Raw genomic sequence first — 17,069 nt, forward strand, 5'->3', positions numbered from 1 at the left:
TCTAAGAATAAAAGAGGTTGCCATCAGACTGCTTTTTCCTCTGGAGTTCACCCTTCATTCTTTGTTTCAGAAGTGCTTTCCTTTACTAGTTCATTCACAGTAAGAAAATTCACACCATCAATAATAACAGTGCTCTGTATTTCAGTATGTAAATATGCATTTAAAGACTTTAAAACACACAGTTTGATCTAGTCATTAAAAACCTGAAAACCCATTACTGTTAAATTTAGAATCTGGACCTAACATGAAAATCAATACCACATATATTAAAACCCCAAAAGTTATAATATTAAAAAAATAATACTAAATTAAATAAAATATAACAAGAATTAATAAAATACAACCCCTTATATTCACTGACCAAATTTCTTCCTAAAGAAACTAACCAGGCAATCTACATGGAATTTGCTTTTTCACTATTCTATCATGCAAATTCACAGCACAACCATCAATTTATGCTATAAAGAATACTGCTACACCTTTAGCAAAAAACTCAATAACTGTAGGGATTTACAGTAATTAAATCAACAGGGCAAGCATACAGCACTTATAAGCAATCTGATAAATATTTTATTGTGGTTTTTTTTCAAGAATAATTTTGAATTAAGGAATAAAACTTCAATCTGAAAAAGTTACAGCAAATTTTTGCACATCTAAGATTTCTAGTATAATGAAAACATTCCAGAAAACAAGATTTCTAACATTTTCATCACTGTACATACTCAAACAACATCGCTAACTTATTCAGATGCTTTCATGCATTATTACTAGCAAACACCAATCCATTATTCTGTTATAGTCTGTCATCAAAAAGAAAAAGCTATCTAGTGAACACTTTGAAAAATATAAATAATTGCAAGTATTAAATTATTAACTGCAACACAAATACACTGTCTGAAGCACAATTTTAATTGTCTTAGTAGTTCCCTTTTTCTATTTATGCAAGGCCTGATTTCAATCTTTGCCTACATGATACATGACTTCTGGCATAGCAAGGTTTTCCAAGCATGTGGCAACATATAAGTTCTAACACTACTGAGAAAGCAGAAGCCCTTTTCAAGGACATGCTGATGTTACAAACCCGTATGCTTATTTCTAAATGCTTGGTGCAGTTTTTTTCAAGGTGGGAAGGTGTGTCGGGGGGATGATGCTTTAAGATTTATTGTATTGGTACAAAGCACCACTTTTCTGCTACTGCTGTTGACTCAGGGTGCTCACAGAATACACTCACTTCTCTGTCAGCAAAGGATCCTCTGCTCCCACGTGGTTTATGTCTCTTTTTCTAAGCATGCGTGAAATATCTAATAAATGTTACATGCCCCAAATGGACTGCTTTCTCTCTTCCTTAGTGGGCTTTCAGTGCTTGATTTCAAGCCCAGGTCTTTGCAACTAATAAGCAGCATGTTCACAAATAAAGGATCATTAAGTTACGGGCCTGATCTGGTCATTATTAAATCAGCAGACACTGAATTGAATTTAATTTTCAATTATAACCCACAAAAATCTCACAGTGGAAACACCTGCATTACAAATATTACAGGATGTGACTCCACTTGTCAGCAAAATGTTTCTATTCATAGCAATAGAAAAAAAATTAAGAGTCGTATATAAAAAAACCAAACACAGCCAGAACATAACAATCAATCAGTAATTGTTCCTATCACTAGTGTTGCGATTTTCAGTGCTGACCCATTACAAAGGGATATCTCAGTTTCCTTTATAATCTTCTCCCTTCAACCTTCTCTCATAGAATATAAATCTCATTTGGAAGCCTGAAATCGAAATGTTTTTCTTACCAAATGCTTTTTTCCTTCATCTTATGCTGAGAATGAATGGTTCTTCCTGATCATTCAGTGCTGAAGAAAAAGTGCATATCAAATTTTCATTCTGTCCACTTTGACAAATGCTCCTTTTCATACTAAAGCTTAAAGGGAAACGAAGATGCTAAACTTCAAAATACAGGTGCAGACAGTCCAATTTCTCTACCTGTTCAGATTCACTATATCCCTTTTAATGGATTTCTTGAGAAAATGAGGTGAAGAAATTATGCAGATGCGTAAAGAGCAGAGTATACCACAGGGAAAACGCTGGTAGAATAATGAGAGTTGGGATCCTAGTGCAGTCAGATTTTGAATATTTTGCCATGCCTGTCTTCAGCGACATCTCAGTCAACAACCAAATACGGGCCTGAACAGACTGTTTTGCTAGCTCTGCATGTCACTGGAGACTGTCACCAGTGCTTAGACGGTAAATTACCCTGAATGAAAAGATTTAAAGCACTTCTGCAAAACTTCAAAACACTTTTCAGATGTCAAAATTATTGGTAATATTATGGCATGCTGAGAATAAAAAATGTCAGATGACCTAATATAAAGCTACCTTGGATAATGAAAGACTTGAGGAATTTTCTGTTTCTCACCTGGCAACAGTGCTTATCCAAAATACTTAAGGAAAACACATTAAAACCATTTCAATTCCTTGTGCTACTCGTCTAAGAAAGCTTGAAGCTTATTACAATGAAAATTAGTTTTAAGCAAGCAGCTGAACCTTGGATAAAACATTCTTTTTGCCTCTCAGCTGCTTCAGATCTTCCCTGAAGATCTGCCCACTACATTAGTCTATTTTTTTTCCTATGAAACATCAGTGACTACTGTCTCATGCAGAACACTGGGGATTTATGTATACAAAACACATTTTAGAGGCATTTAGTGCTGCAGGTGTTTTATTGAAGAATGAATGAATAAACCAGCCTTGCTAATTAAGCTGCTCTGGAAATGGTAATCCATTGAAATTTCAGGTGTCAAAGCAGAGTAAGATTATAAAATGTACTTCAGAAGAACCCTTAAAGTAATGTAATTTTAAATGTATACTTTTTAACCAAGCTCTGAAGCACTTCAGGAGCTACTTTTAAAATGTCTTCTGAGTACCACTGTAACTATTGTGAAACAGGAAAGGAAAACAATTTCAAGCACTGCTTATGGAAGGGGATTTAAGACCGAATGCATTGTACAAAACACCAAAGTACTCACTGTTGGTCAAACACCACAGAAGAACATTATCCAACACAATACTGGGACATGCTAACTGTTACATCCTTATAAATACACATGTAAGCAAAAGGCAAAAATTATATCAAAGTAGCCATCACCAAGTCCCTAATAAAATTCTATTACAATGACTTTCTATGAGACAAAAATAATAATAAATCTTTAGAATAATAGGTGTAATACAACAGTTATACTTGCTCACTATACAAATACTCAGTTCATTGGTGAGAGACTGTGATTAAAGCCATAGCCTATACTTACACAGCTCTACAAATGCGTGGCTGTTACATTAACACATTATAGATAATTGCTTTTACTGTAGTTACTTTTAAAGTATCTGTTAACAAAATCCATGAAATTGCCCAAGAAGTGGCTTGGTTTGTACATATTTTATGTATTATATTACAGCAGCATCTTATGCAAAGATGACGCTCTACTCCTTTTGGCACTGTTCAAATAAGTGTAAGTTGATAATCTCTGAAACGACCAACACGACAAAGCACACAGCATAGCTATTGCAAATTCCAGCTTCTTACATAAGCTACCTTATGTATACCAAGTATGAATGGTTTGCATAGTTGCACAGTAATAGTTATTTACACTGTTTCTTTTAAAATACAGGCAGCTAACATTTAGACCAGCAGTCTGCTTTTTAAGAATCCGCAAATATAACTCATACGCTGTTAGCCAGATATTGCTCATACATTTAAATTATAGCAGGAAAAATAGTCTATCACTTAACTTACAGTAGCTGTAAAATACACTGATTTATCAAAATGTTAATTGTATTTAAGATTTTGGGTTTTAATTTGAGGGTAAATGTACAAAACTACATTAAAAAAATCACTACTATTAAATAAAGCAAATTTAAAGCAATAGAAAAATTAGTCTGAACCAACTTGTGCTATTTGCTTTATCTGGAGTTGCAAGGAGAGAAAAATGCATTTAAGCAATACTGATGCCCAAAATAGATTACATTTCTTCTGACACTTTAAGGACTATTTTGTATCTATGAGCTCTTGCCAAAGGTGTATATCTATGAGAAAACTGTCACTTTTGAAAGTAAAGGGAATTAGCCAGTAATTCATAAAATTTTAGAGATGCTTGAAAGCTTCAAGTAACAGTGACCATGGAAAAAAACTCCACAGACATACTGATAGAAACCAATTCACAACATGCTTTTACAGTTGGTGTATTATTTTCATTAAAAAAAAATCCATCCTAATCCATTTCATGATCAGAAAAAATACATTATTTAGTGGTGGCCATTGGAAGGTTCTGGCTAACCTTTCCATATGTCAGAATTGCATATTAAATGATGCATTTTCAAGTTTTTCTTTGCCTGCTTTATCTATTTACAAGAAAAGGCATTCCCGAGCAAGTAATAAGCACAAGTGACATACAATACTGAAATGCACCTGTTACAAGCTTTAAGATAAATGTAAAGTTCCATCAAGTTACTTGATGTAGATCACTACAGAACTTCACAAGTACTGAGATTGTAAAATGAAACAGTAAGCACTTTTTAAATGCTGCATTGATTTACAAGCCTGAAGCTTGCTGACTACACCACTGAGCTGCATTTAATTTCATTCAGGACATGGAATTATATTTCTTTATAATAAACGATTCCATTCAGGTAAAATTTTCTTCAGCCTACAAACTCCACAACTTAATATGAATGATTATTTTTTATATAAATTTGGTAGAGAAGACCTTAAATAAATTCTATCAGCTTGTACCTTCTCAGCAAGGTAGACCCTAACATCTGTCTTGACATTTTGCAGTTGCTTTGAGAGCAGACTGGAGATTTTGTGCCAAGTGAAACTGCTCTCATAGTTGATCAGTATAATTCTCCTAAGATATTTCACAAAATAGTAAAACATTTATGCCTCTAAGCTACACGCTTGTATAAAATTTTATTCAGATTACTACTGCACAGCTATTACCTCAGATACTATAAAGCTATCCACATTCTTAGATGTCTATACATTTCTCATCAAACAGCAAACTTTAATACAACAGTTCTTCTAAGACTGTCAATTGAACAATTCAGATGTTTAGATGCAGTTTGTATAAAAAAGCCTTTCTTTTCACATAAACTGCAATCAAAAATAATTTTACAAAATTTTCAAGAGACTTACTGAGATCATAAGTTTCCTAGCATGTAAAACTTTAAAGTATCTGTGCATGCTCACTATTTGATTTCCTTCCTTGTGACTGAGGAGTTGTTAAAAGGAGTTACATGGCGTTTTGTTTTAAATCTCAAGGGAGTCTGCGAAATGTAATTGTTGTCATCGCAATTCGCATATATAAGATCAGACCTGGCACAGAGGAACATAACATTTTTTTCCCAAAAAGTTGAGGCAGCTTTTGTTGAATGGTGTCTGCATTGGTAAATTTTTGATGAACTCTGGTGGCTTTGGAGCATCAGAAAGAATCCTTTTTTTCACGTGAGATCTTGAGAAAAAAAATCCCACAAGTACAGACATGTAGGGAGGAAAAGAAGTAGCAGCTTGTTTCCTACATAGAGCCCAACGCCATGCGCAGCTGCCCAGTGTCTCAAAACAAAATTGAGCTTGACGTCACAGGGAGGCATATCCCCCTCATGTTACAAGCACATCGGAGATTTCTCCAGGGAGAGGGAAGCAAGCACGAGGGTAAAGCGTAAGTCTACTTGTCATGCATAGCTACTGTGCGCTGCCCCATGTCCGCAGCGCTTTGTCAGACATCCGAGTTGGAGCTGAGGTTTGTTAACCTGGGGTCTGCATTGATCTCGTACCTATAGTGGTAGCCCTCCATATGATCCCTACAGGCATCTCTGATGTTGTGCATCCACTTTTTGATTCCTTTTCGGTTCAAATACAAAACCAGGAGGAAAATGGCTCCGATGAGAGCCAAGACTATCCCTAGGAAGACATACGAAGTCTGTAGCTGGGACGGCAGGTCTACAGGCGCGGAGCAGTCCAGGTCCGAGCTGTCGATCTTCAGCAGGGCTTTGCCCAGCATCTTGTCAGGGTAGGCACAGGTCAAGGATTCTTTGCCCTCCACCTGGTCGCTCTCCTTGAGCCAAGCCACCAGGTCCTCGATGGCGCAGTCGCAGACCCACGTGTTGCGGGCCAGACCAATGCGCCGGAGGGCAGGCAGGCTGCGGAACTGGGCCAGCGTGCCGTTCCTCAACACGCTCAGCGAGTTGCCGCTGAGGTTGAGGCTTTCCAGCTGGCCCAGCCCCTGGAAAGAGACGTTCCGCAGGCCCACCAGGGAGTTGTCGCCGAGGTCCAGGTGGCGCAGGGCGGGCAGGGCGGCGAACATGCCGGCGGGCAGCAGCAGCAGCCCGTTGTCGGCCAGCTCCAGGCGGCTGAGGTTGCGCAGCACCCCGGCCTGCAGCAGGGCGGTCAGGTTGCGCAGGACGCCGGGGTCGCGCAGGGACCCGCGGAGGGCCAGCTCCTCCAGCGGGCTGCCGGCCTCCCCGAAGGCCAGCGGGCTGAGGGACGCCAGGGGGTTGCCGCTGAGGTCCAGCTGCCGCAGGGCGGGCAGCGAGGCGAAGGCGTCGTCCTCCACCTCGCGCAGGTGGTTGGCGCTGAGGTTGAGGGCGCCGAGGTCGGGCAGGCGCTGGCGGGCGAAGGCGGCGGCGGGCAGGGCGGCCAGCGGGTTGCCGGTGATGAAGAGGGTGCGCACGTAAGGCGGCAGGTCGGGGGGCACCGCCGTCAGGTTCCCGTTGACGCACTTCACCGTCCGGGCCGGCTCGGAGCACACGCAGAGGGCCAGGCAGCTGCGGGGCTGCTGAGCCGAGCCGCAGCCCGGCAGGACGAGCAGCAGCAGCGCCAGGCGCAGCGCGCCCCGACCCGGCATCGCGCCCCGACCCGCCGGGCTCCGGGCCGCTCCTCCGGGGCTGCCTCCGCTCCGCTCCCCGCGGCGGGACCTGCGGCACGGGACAACGGGGACACGGCAGTGGGAGAGAGAGAACGGGCGGAGAGGGCAGGGGAATGGGAGAGGGGAGAGGAGAAGGGACAGGGAAGGGGAGAAGGGGGAGAGAAGGGGAGAGCACAGGGGAGAGATTAGGGGAGAGGGCAGGGGGGAGAGATTAGGGGAGAGGGCGGGGGGAGAGATTAGGGGAGAGGGCAGGGGGGAGAGATTAGGGGAGAGGGCGGGGGGAGAGATTAGGGGAGAGGGCGGGGGAGAGATTAGGGGGGAGAGGGCAAGAGAGGAGAAGGGAGAGGGCAAGAGAGGAGAAGGGAGAGGGCAGCGGGGGAGAGAAGAAGGCAAGAGAGGAGAAGGGAGAGGGCAGGGGAGAAGGGGAGAGGGCAGCGGGGGAGATGAGGGGAGAGGGCAGCGGGGGAGATGAGGGGAGAGGGCAGCGGGGGAGATGAGGGGAGAGGGCAGCGGGGGAGATGAGGGGAGAGGGAGAAGGGAGAGGGCAGGGAAGGCGAGAAGGGAAGAGGGCAGGGAAGGCGAGAAGGGAAGAGGGCAGGGGAGAAGGGAGAGGGCAGCAGCGCGGCTCCGCTCGCCTCTGCCCACCCGCCCCGACACGTGGCTGCCCGGTCCCGGCGCGGACCCGCCGAGGAACAAGTTTTCCCCGCCCGCCCTCTCCCGCCGCCGCCGCCGCCGCCCCACCCGGCCGGCACTGGGGGGAGCGGCGGGAAGGCTCCGACCCACGGCGCCCCGCAGCTCCCCGGCTGCTCCCCCGGGGCTCTCCCCTCCACGGCCGGTGCACACGTCCTCCCGCCGAGCCCCGAGCCGAGTCCCGGCCCGGCCCGGCCGCGGTCCCTCTCACCTCCCTCCCCGCGCGTGGAGCAAACTTGGACCGAGCAAACCTCCGCCACCGACTGCCCCGGCCCCGCCGCCAACTCCGCGCCCGGCCCTGCCCCTGCTGCGGGACAAACCACCCGCCCGGGGTGGGGGGAGCCGGGGGGGACCCGCCGACAGCGCCGGCCCCGGGAGGCGGACACGGCGCCTCCCGCGCCTCATCCGGAGCCCGCAGGCTTTTCCCAACTCTCCCGACTCTCCCACCGCCGGGACATCCGCCGGCAGGCTGCGTTTTTCCCAAACCCTTCCCGCCACTCCCCCCCCCGCCCCCGAGGTGGTGCTGCCGGAGGTATACCTGGCAGCCGAGCCGCGCCGCTCCATGTGCGGCGGCGACCTCCGGGTGCTTGCTGGGCGCCGCTTTTCCCGGTCGGCGCGCTCGGGCTGGCAGGAATGGGAAATCCCGAGGAATTCCCGGGGGCTCGGGGGCGGGGAGGAGGAGGCGAGGAGGAGGCGAGGGCGGTCCGTGAGCCCCGTCCCGTCTCTCCAGGGAAAGCGTTTCGGGGGAAGGGAAAGCGACACCCGCAACGAAACGCCCCCAACGAGCTCCAAAACTAAAACAAACAAACAAAAAAAAAACACCCAAAAAACCAACCCGGGATCTTTAGATATCGTAACATAAATAACAAATTGACAGCTTTAGCCTGAGGTTTAAACTTTATCGTGGTGAGGAGGAAGCCTCCCGTCTCCGGGTCTGTGAGACACTGAGTTCTCTGTCCCAGAACATCTGAAGCATCCAAATGTGGTTCTGTAGGTGAAAAACTCGCTTGGGTTCCTCCATGGAGCCGGTGTTTGAGGAAAAGGTGAACAGTGGGTGCTAGTGTGGGGGTCTGTTGGTGCTGATGAAATGAAAGAGATCGTTAAATAACATCCAGCTAATGCAGAAGAGATGCTGGTGTATTCAAATAGTGGGTTTCAGCAATGTGAATCCAAGAGCTTTGGGTCTGACTCCTTTGGGCATCACTCATGTGATGGCTGCTTACACAAGATTCCCTTCTTCCCACATGCAGAGTTACACTCCTTCTGCTTTCCTTTGTTTTTTGTTTGTTTGTTTGTTTGTAAAGTCAGCAGAAATCTTACAGCTGTCAAAAGCCACCGGGGAAATGAACAGATGAAGCCAGTATGAAGTCTACAGAAAATCAGCCCCAGAATCTGAGGAATAATGAGCTAAAACGTTGACTTCTACAGGATTTTTCTCCCCTTTCTGGCCTGACAGTGGTGTTATGGTGTAGAAAAGTCAGATTGGTGTGGCAGGCAGCAGCAGCCCAGCTGGTAGATCAGCGTGTTCTTTATACAAAGACTGTGGAGAAAAGGAAATACAGAGAGGCTGAAGTAATAGTGAGATCTTGGATGCACAAGCAGTTCCAGAAGTTTGGGGAGTTGTTGATTTGATGATGAGTAAGAAAAACTGTGGCACTACTTACTCTGCAGGATTTAGCCTGGAGAAGAGGAGGCTGAGGGGAGACCTCATTGCTCTCTACAACTACCTGAAAGGACGTTGTAGAGAGGAGGGTGCTGGCCTCTTCTCCCAAGTGACAGGGGACAGGACAAGAGGGAATGGCCTCAAGCTCTGCCAGGGGAGGTTTAGGCTGGACATTAGGAAAGAATTCTTCACAGAAAGGGTCATTGGGCACTGGAACAGGCTACCCAGGGAGGTGGTTGATTCACCTTCCCTGGAGGTGTTTAAGGCACGGGTGGACGAGGTGCTAAGGGGCATGGTTTAGTGTTTGATAGGAATGGTTGGACTCGATGATCCGGTGGGTCTCTTCCAACCTGGTTATTCTATGATTCTATGATTCTATGATTTTTTAGTTTGTTAAAATATATTTGCCTTCCAGATTAGCCTGTCAGTATAATCCTAAGAAAAGTAAATAGGTAAAGATACCATGCATTTTTTAAGAGAAGGATATGTTCTGCTAATTTATTTGAAATCTTTGAAGAAGTGAAGGAAAAAAAACAAACCCAAACTTGTCCTACTAGACAACAGTGAAATTCAGTGACCATTAAAACATAGTTTCCAGAAGAAGACAGCCTTAAAAATAGGTAACTGAAATAGTAAGAAAAAAATCTGAGATGGATCGTAGAAAAAATACTTGTTGAGTGTGCCCATAACCATTTTGAGTAAAATGTTTAGATACAACATCATCAACACCTGGAGGTGTTTAAAAGGATGGGTGGATGAGGTGCTGAGGGGCATGGTTTAGTGATTGATAGCTGTTCTCGATGATCCTGTGGGTCTTTTCCAACCTAGTGATTCTGTGATTCTGTGATCATTTTTAGTGGAATAATACCATTAAGTGTAATTATACTGATCAGCTCATCATGCTGACTGAAGTCGTCCTACTAGCTCCTGGCTGTCTGTGACTGTCTAGGTGGGTCTATGCCTTTTGCCCTGCACAACAGGGTAGCTCTTTGGGCAGGGAATACAGTTTTGTACCATGTTTGTGGAGTGCTCCCTGACAGGTGCTTGCATGTACTGCTGTAATGCAAATAATAAGTAACAAATATTTTCCTATTGTTTCCTGTTATTCCAATGGTAAATTGTACCTGCCAAGCCTGCTTAAGCTTGCAAGAGGAAGAAAAACTCTTGTTATTCTGCCCTCTTCTCTTCTTGTTTAAATAAAACAATTTTTCTCAGAGGCTTATTCCAAAAAGGAAACAGTACTTGCTGGTGAATACATGTATACTGAGGGTTTTCCTGGATTTGTTTGTAATCTGTACTAACAAAAATAACCAAACCAGATGTATTTTCAGGTCAGCCTTGGCTATTACGATTGACCAATTTGTGAGTTTGCACTGCATGGCTCATTGGGTCCCCTCTCATAGTTTTTTGCATAAACTTTATGCAAAACTTCCAACTGAGTTAAAATATAGTATTTGAAAAACATTGTCTTGGCTAAAGAACTCAAACTGGAAGAGGATCTGCCGTAAGGAAACTGTTCCTGTGGCTGTTGTTCCTATGGATTATCTGAGAAGGACACATTAACAGGGGGTTGAGGTAATGCTTAAGTGATTCTGCTGCTCCAGGCTGAGGCTATGTGAAGTGCCGGTCATCTGGAATCATGAAAGAGTCTTCTGGCTGTCCTCCAGAAGATCAAAGCTTGCTTCATATGGCAATGATGAAAACTGCTTGCTTTTGCAAATCAGTGCCCTAATATTTCAGTTCCCCCAAATGGAAATAGTGACACCTACATATAGACATACATTCATATGGACAATGTGTGGTAACTGTACTCCTTCAGACTTTTGGGGTTGCTACACCTCTTTTTAGGCTCTCAGCTTAGCAAGGGATGAAGTGGCATTTGTAGGTTCTAAAGTCATTTCGTTGTCCTTAGGAAAACTTGGAAGATTATTGTAGACACTGAAATTTAGGGCTGTTAATTAAGTTAATTGAGATTAATCCCACCCTAAATAATCTTCACAAAGCCCCTTGACCAGATACTAAACAAAACTGGATGTCTTTTATGAGATTCTGAGTGTCCTGTCTCCAGCTGATGTCCAACAAGTTGGAAAAGTGTGGAGTAGGACTCCATGCAATAACTACCATCTTTTCTCAATATATTTTTTCTTTATCTATGTTTCTTTTGTGAAGTGTTTCTACATTGTCTCACTATTGCATGAAGATAGGCAGCACTTCATAGGAAGTGGCCTTGGAAGAGTATTTTTGATGTGCCAAAGATTATACGCCAAATGAGCAGTAGCACAGAGACCAAAATCATTCTGTTTTACCAAAAATATCTTCCCACAAAAGTGGAAGAACAAGCTGTAAGTTCCATCTGCTTCTTCACACGGAGAGATCCAGCAGGTCCTCTAAGGGATACCTTCTGTTTCCTCGGGGACTCAGCTTCGTTTGAAGTAACACCATCAGAATTCTTAAGATGGTGCCATAAAAACACTTAGGTGACAAAATGCTGCCTTGAATTCTTGCTTGAGTGTGCTTTTTCAGCATCCACATGCTCACACCTCTAAACATTCATGTGCTGATTTTCTCTTTAGGTGCATTTAAACTTATGAATATAGTTTTCCATTTTCATTCATATAGTTATTCATTTTTATATAAACGGAAGCAACACAGTAGACAATCTTCAAATATTTTTATTTAACATTGGACTTTGTTAGAAACACCCTATCCAAACATCTTTTGGTCTGTTCTGGTTTTCACTGTTTGTATGGCGAACACAGGATAAATCCTATGACTATCTATACATCTACACAGAAATGATACAGCCATTAATCGCTATACTAGATAAGACCTTGTTTGCATTTTCTTATATGCCATCCATTTTTATATTGAAATATCAAATGTCAGTCTAATACAAAGAATGTTATGTATTAATACTGTGGAAACATTAAACTTTCGCAGTACTAGCAGAAAATTATTTTAACTAAAAGTAACTTTTTTTTTTTTTAAAAAAAATACTTTAAGTGAGTATGTCTAATGATACACTGTTGTAAATTCTGAGGACTCCTGCATGCCCTTAGTGGAGACTGAAGGGATGATAGGAGACGATGTGTCTCCACTTGAATATAAGCCATGCTAAAAACTGCTCACCTGATCTCTAAAATTCCATCTCTACACCCGGTAGCAGTGACTTCCTCCAGGGAAGCTGGCTACAAGTGCTGGGGCTGGGGTCAAAAATATACAAGGAGAAATGACTTGAGAAGAGGGCCTGCTGCACACCAGGTGCTGCTGTTGTGTGTGCATCTCTGTCTGTACTCGAGCTCTGCATGTTCTGACATGTAGAGAGTCTGCAACAGGAGCCAAATTGGATAACTGCTTGCATGTTCATCAGAATATAACTGAGAATTTGACATGCTTAAACAGGTTAGGCTAGGCTTTCAGTCTCAGGAAATCCTGCTTCTTATTTCCTTGCTCAGGAATGATGCATGTCTTTTACTTTCAAGCTACCTTTGATAGGTTTCAATACGGATTTTAGATTTTTTTTCATTAGTTTAATTTAAACAATTTAAGGTTTAGTTCTGTGACCTAGATGTAAATGTAAATTTTACTTAGATTAGCATAAATCACTACAGCCAGTAAAACTACTCCTTCTGCAAAATAAACCTTCTGATTTTAGTCCTTTTTGAAAGACCAAAAGGACTTACCTTCTGATTACACATTGTTCCTCCAGTCTCACTGCAGGGTGGCTCATGTGAACAGGCTTCAGCTGGCAAACTTCTATATTGTTCATGTCCATTTTGGATGTCTTTTCAAGGACAGCAATCTGGAAGTCTGGTGGCAATGTTGGGAGGTTGGCCGAGAGGATTATCTGTTGGATTAGTGTTGCTCTCTGCCGTAGGGAAGCCTTGCTGCACACAGTCCCTTTCGGCTGACATTGAGCTCACAATCCTGTGCTTTGAGACAACTTACAATTTTGTCTTAGTTATAGGGGGTGGTGAAGGCACCTGGTTCGATTGTGGTGCTGTGTTTCAGCTGACATCTGTGACTGGTATGTAGGGGATTGTAAAAAAATGGCATAGATTAGGGTGGTCGCCTAGCTACAGTGGGGAAAGGAATGGAGAGCTGAAACACATGGTTTTCCCTGCTGGCTCCCAAAAGCAGAAGCCCAGATCTGCAGGGAATCTGGGCCAATGTGTTCCTCACACTTCAGATAACAGTCCCACTCATTCCTCACTCTGCAGGTTGTGCTGTGCCGAGGTTTCACAGCTGCTCGTCGTGCCAAGGGTGTTTCCCAGTTTGCCCCGTTTCCCCAGTGGGTAAGAATGGCTGGCTTCAGCACCCAGGGCTGTGGGAGCTCTCACTGCAGAGGACTGCAAGTTGGGAGTATTTCCTTGCAAAGCCTTTTTCAAGAAAACATGTTCTTCTGTTGAAACTGAAAGTCTTTGTAGAGAAGAGTTGACTTTGATGAATTCCCTGTTTTTAAAAAAAGGCATATGAATGTCTCAGCAGATTTGAGAACATATGGGGTTTGATTCTCCACTGTCTTACACATTGTGCCATTGTTTACGGTTTGACAAAGCAGATGTAAGATGCAGCCTCACTGCCTGGTTAAGATTTGCCTCCACTTAGTTGCAAGTATGATTAAATACACAAGATCTACAAACCTGGTGAATCAATTCCTTGCTTCTTTTCCTCCACGATCCTTGATCCTTTGTTACTTGCTTTTAACCACCATGGCTCCTATAAGTTTATATAGTCCTCCTCTACTGAACTCTTCCTCTTTTTCTTTGCCTTCCCAGCCTTCTCCTGCTTTATCTCAAGTCTTTGCATCTTTCTGGGTTACTATATCCCAGGTGTTTTGAAAGGAATGCGTATTTAGAAATTGGAAGGGAGTGGGAGGAACAAGGAGGACAGTGATTTTTTTTGTGGGGATCGCACGTTCTGTCAGCATAGGAGGAAGATGATACTTTCCCTCCCCTTTAGCACCGGTGACTACACCTGAAATGCTGCATTTTTTTCTGGCATCCTAAAACTAGAAAAAGTGACAAGAAAGAAAGAAAGAAAGAAAGAAAGAAAGAAAGAAAGAAAGAAAGAAAGAAAGAAAGAAAGAAAGAAAGAAAGAAAGAAAGAAAGAAAGAAAGAAAGAAAGAAAGAAAGAAAGAAAGAAAGAAAGAAAGAAAGAAAGAAAGAAAGAAAGAAAGAAAGAAAGGAAGAAAGGAAGAAAGGAAGAAAGGAAGGAAGAAAGGAAGGAAGAAAGGAAGGAAGAAAGGAAGGAAGAAAGGAAGGAAGAAAGGAAGAAAGAAAGGAAGAAAGGAAGAAAGGAAGAAAGGAAGAAAGGAAGAAAGGAAGAAAGGAAGAAAGAAAGAAAGAAAGAAAGAAAGAAAGAAAGAAAGAAAGAGAAATAAAACAGCAGAAAAATAATTCAGAGACTAGGTATTTACTGACTTACATGGAAAAACTAAATTAACTTTTAAAAGGCATGGCTCACCCAAGCAAAAAGCCACAGAAGATACCACTGTCTGAAAGCAGATTGTTAAACTGAGTGAAGATAGTAGTTTGTTATAGTAATTCAAGGTGGGTAGAGATGATGGGATAAAACACAGAAAAGAAAAATACATGCTTGCTATAAAAATAAGCTTGCCTACACTATAGAACTGTCTCCTTAGTAGTGGTAGTTTACCATGCGTAGTTAAAGAAAGTACTTCCGAATTCATAGTAGGTTCTCTGTGCTGTAATCTGTTGAATAAAACAGTGAAGATGTGACTTCAATACCTACCTGTATTTCTGCCATGCTTGAAAAGAGTCTCAAGGACCACAGTGGTGGGTGGGTATATGTACAAATGAGTGTATGTATGTATCTTTGACTTTTTCTCACTGCTTCTTGCAGCTTTGGGAATCTCTTTCCCTTAGTTTATGGTTGTCAGCACTTAGGGGTTTTGTGCAATTTCTCACTGTTGCTTCAATACAAGAACCTCTCATTCAAGTCCAATCTTTGTATCCCTTGGAAGCCCACTGTCTATCTGTGAGTCCACTCTGGTAAGAGGTGGAAAACCATAAGGACTTAATGGAGTGACTTAGTGTTTCGAAAGGAACGCATGGGCTTAATTGTTCCTTTCTCTGTTGCTGTGATGTAGTGGCCAAGAATCACAAGTTTCTCTGCAATTATATGTAGAAGAATCTGTTCTGGTTCTGTCTTTCTAATAAAATTAGTACCAGGAATAAAATAAACTCAGCTTTCTCTATGCAATCTTGCGTGCTTGAAAATATGCTTGTTTTAAGACTTTAATGAAATTTAAATTTGAATTTAAATAATGGAGCATCGTGTGTGTCATCACCAGCTAGTCATTGAAAGTTAATGCTGCTGGACTTATTGAACTATTTTGGTGTCCTTTATGGTTATTATTTGCATTTTACATTACAAGGTCTGTTCTAATTTTCATTTGGATGTCATAAATTGTTTGAAGTCTGCTCCACAAGGTTTACTATTCTCAAGTATAAACTGGGAAGAACTTCACTGGCAGAAAAAGAGCCAAAGTCTTGTTGTGACACTGAGCAAAAGTCAACCTAGTCCAGCTTTTTGTCTCTTAAGGCAGCCAACACGCATTGCTGAAAGAAGACATTAAATGCCATATGAACATGAACTTCCCAATATTTTTTCCCAAACTCCAGTGATTTGTGCATGAAAGACTTTCCAAGCAAGACCTAGAAAAACTTCAGTACCATGAACACAAGCACTGTTGGCTGAATTTTTTCACTTGAAACATTTCCCCATCCCTTTGTTTCTCCCTTTGTTAAAATATCCTCTTTTAACCTGAAATTTAAACACAAAATTATGCATCCTTATTATTTTGAATGTTTTTCTTAGAAAAGTAAAACAGTTAAAATTTTATAGCTTCTTTTTTAATTTTCTAGCTCTGAAAGGTTTCAGTCATAGGAGGCAAAAAGAATGGAAAAGATGGAAGTGAAGCAGCAGACCTAATTGAATCAGTACACTCTATGGCCAAACAGAGGGAGAAACATGAGAATGAAGGGGACAAAATTCTGAAATATTTGAATTTGTAATTTCTGAATGCAAGAAGAAACAGAAAATATTAATTTTTTTAGATCTATTTTTGATCCATCTTTCCCTACAATATAACTAACAAGGAAAAGTATTTGAATATTTTTGTGGGATAAATTTTTTTTGACTAGTGTAGTTATGAAATTTTCTTGTCATCGGAATATATTTATTAACAAATATTTATTAAAAATATTTATAAGGAATTAAAAATTTCCTGTTCTTGAAATTCAACAGATACCCTAACACTGAACACATTAGTTTTAGATTTTAATATATCTGTAATGCACTTCAGCACCGCAGTGTATGTTTGGTGTTGCTGAATAAATTTGCAGAAACACACTTGCTCAGTATAAGACTTGCAGGGCCTCACAGATGAAGTTGATGGCTTGTTTCTTTGTTTTGTTAGGGCCACCTTGTGCCATATTCACAAAGCAAAAATGCCTTGATGGGAGTAAAATAGATTTCTGAAGCCCTTTCCCTTCTCCGGGTGCAGGTGACCTCCATAGAAATGCAGCATATGGACATGGAGCACATTGAAGGGTGATACTAGTTTCAAGGTGAACTATGTGTACCCACCATTTATTCTGTGGCTATTGAGGAAAGCAGAAGCTAACTGAGACTGCTCTGACTCCCATTTGGGACAGAACAGTCACAGCCTATGACACAGACTAAGGGTCTTGGTCCTTATGTCCTTTCCCCTACTATTCATACCCCAAAAAGGTAAAAGGAAGAACTAGGTATCAGAAATAACTGGAAA

At 42.4% G+C, this 17,069-nt stretch overlaps 1 protein-coding gene across 1 annotated transcript; it reads right to left on the reverse strand.

The window, feature by feature from the left end:
• Positions 1–1,621: 1,621 nt before the first annotated feature.
• On the reverse strand, positions 1,622–6,908 carry TPBG (trophoblast glycoprotein). The gene is made up of 2 exons (XM_069851306.1): positions 5,192–6,908; positions 1,622–1,856 (listed from the first exon to the last, which is right to left on the reverse strand). The coding sequence occupies exon 1, from the start codon at positions 6,897–6,899 to the stop codon at positions 5,772–5,774; it is 1,128 nt and encodes a 375-aa protein (XP_069707407.1). The 5' UTR covers positions 6,900–6,908; the 3' UTR covers positions 1,622–1,856; positions 5,192–5,771.
• Positions 6,909–17,069: the final 10,161 nt, after the last annotated feature.

This window comes from Phaenicophaeus curvirostris, chromosome 2, assembly GCF_032191515.1.
Source record: "Phaenicophaeus curvirostris isolate KB17595 chromosome 2, BPBGC_Pcur_1.0, whole genome shotgun sequence".
In the NCBI taxonomy this organism is placed as follows: Eukaryota; Metazoa; Chordata; class Aves; order Cuculiformes; family Cuculidae; genus Phaenicophaeus; species Phaenicophaeus curvirostris.

Coding starts and splice junctions, on each gene's coding strand:
- TPBG (XM_069851306.1), bottom strand. CDS start 6,899: ATGCCGGGTCGGGGCGCGCTGCGCCTGGCGCTGCTGCTGCTCGTCCTG.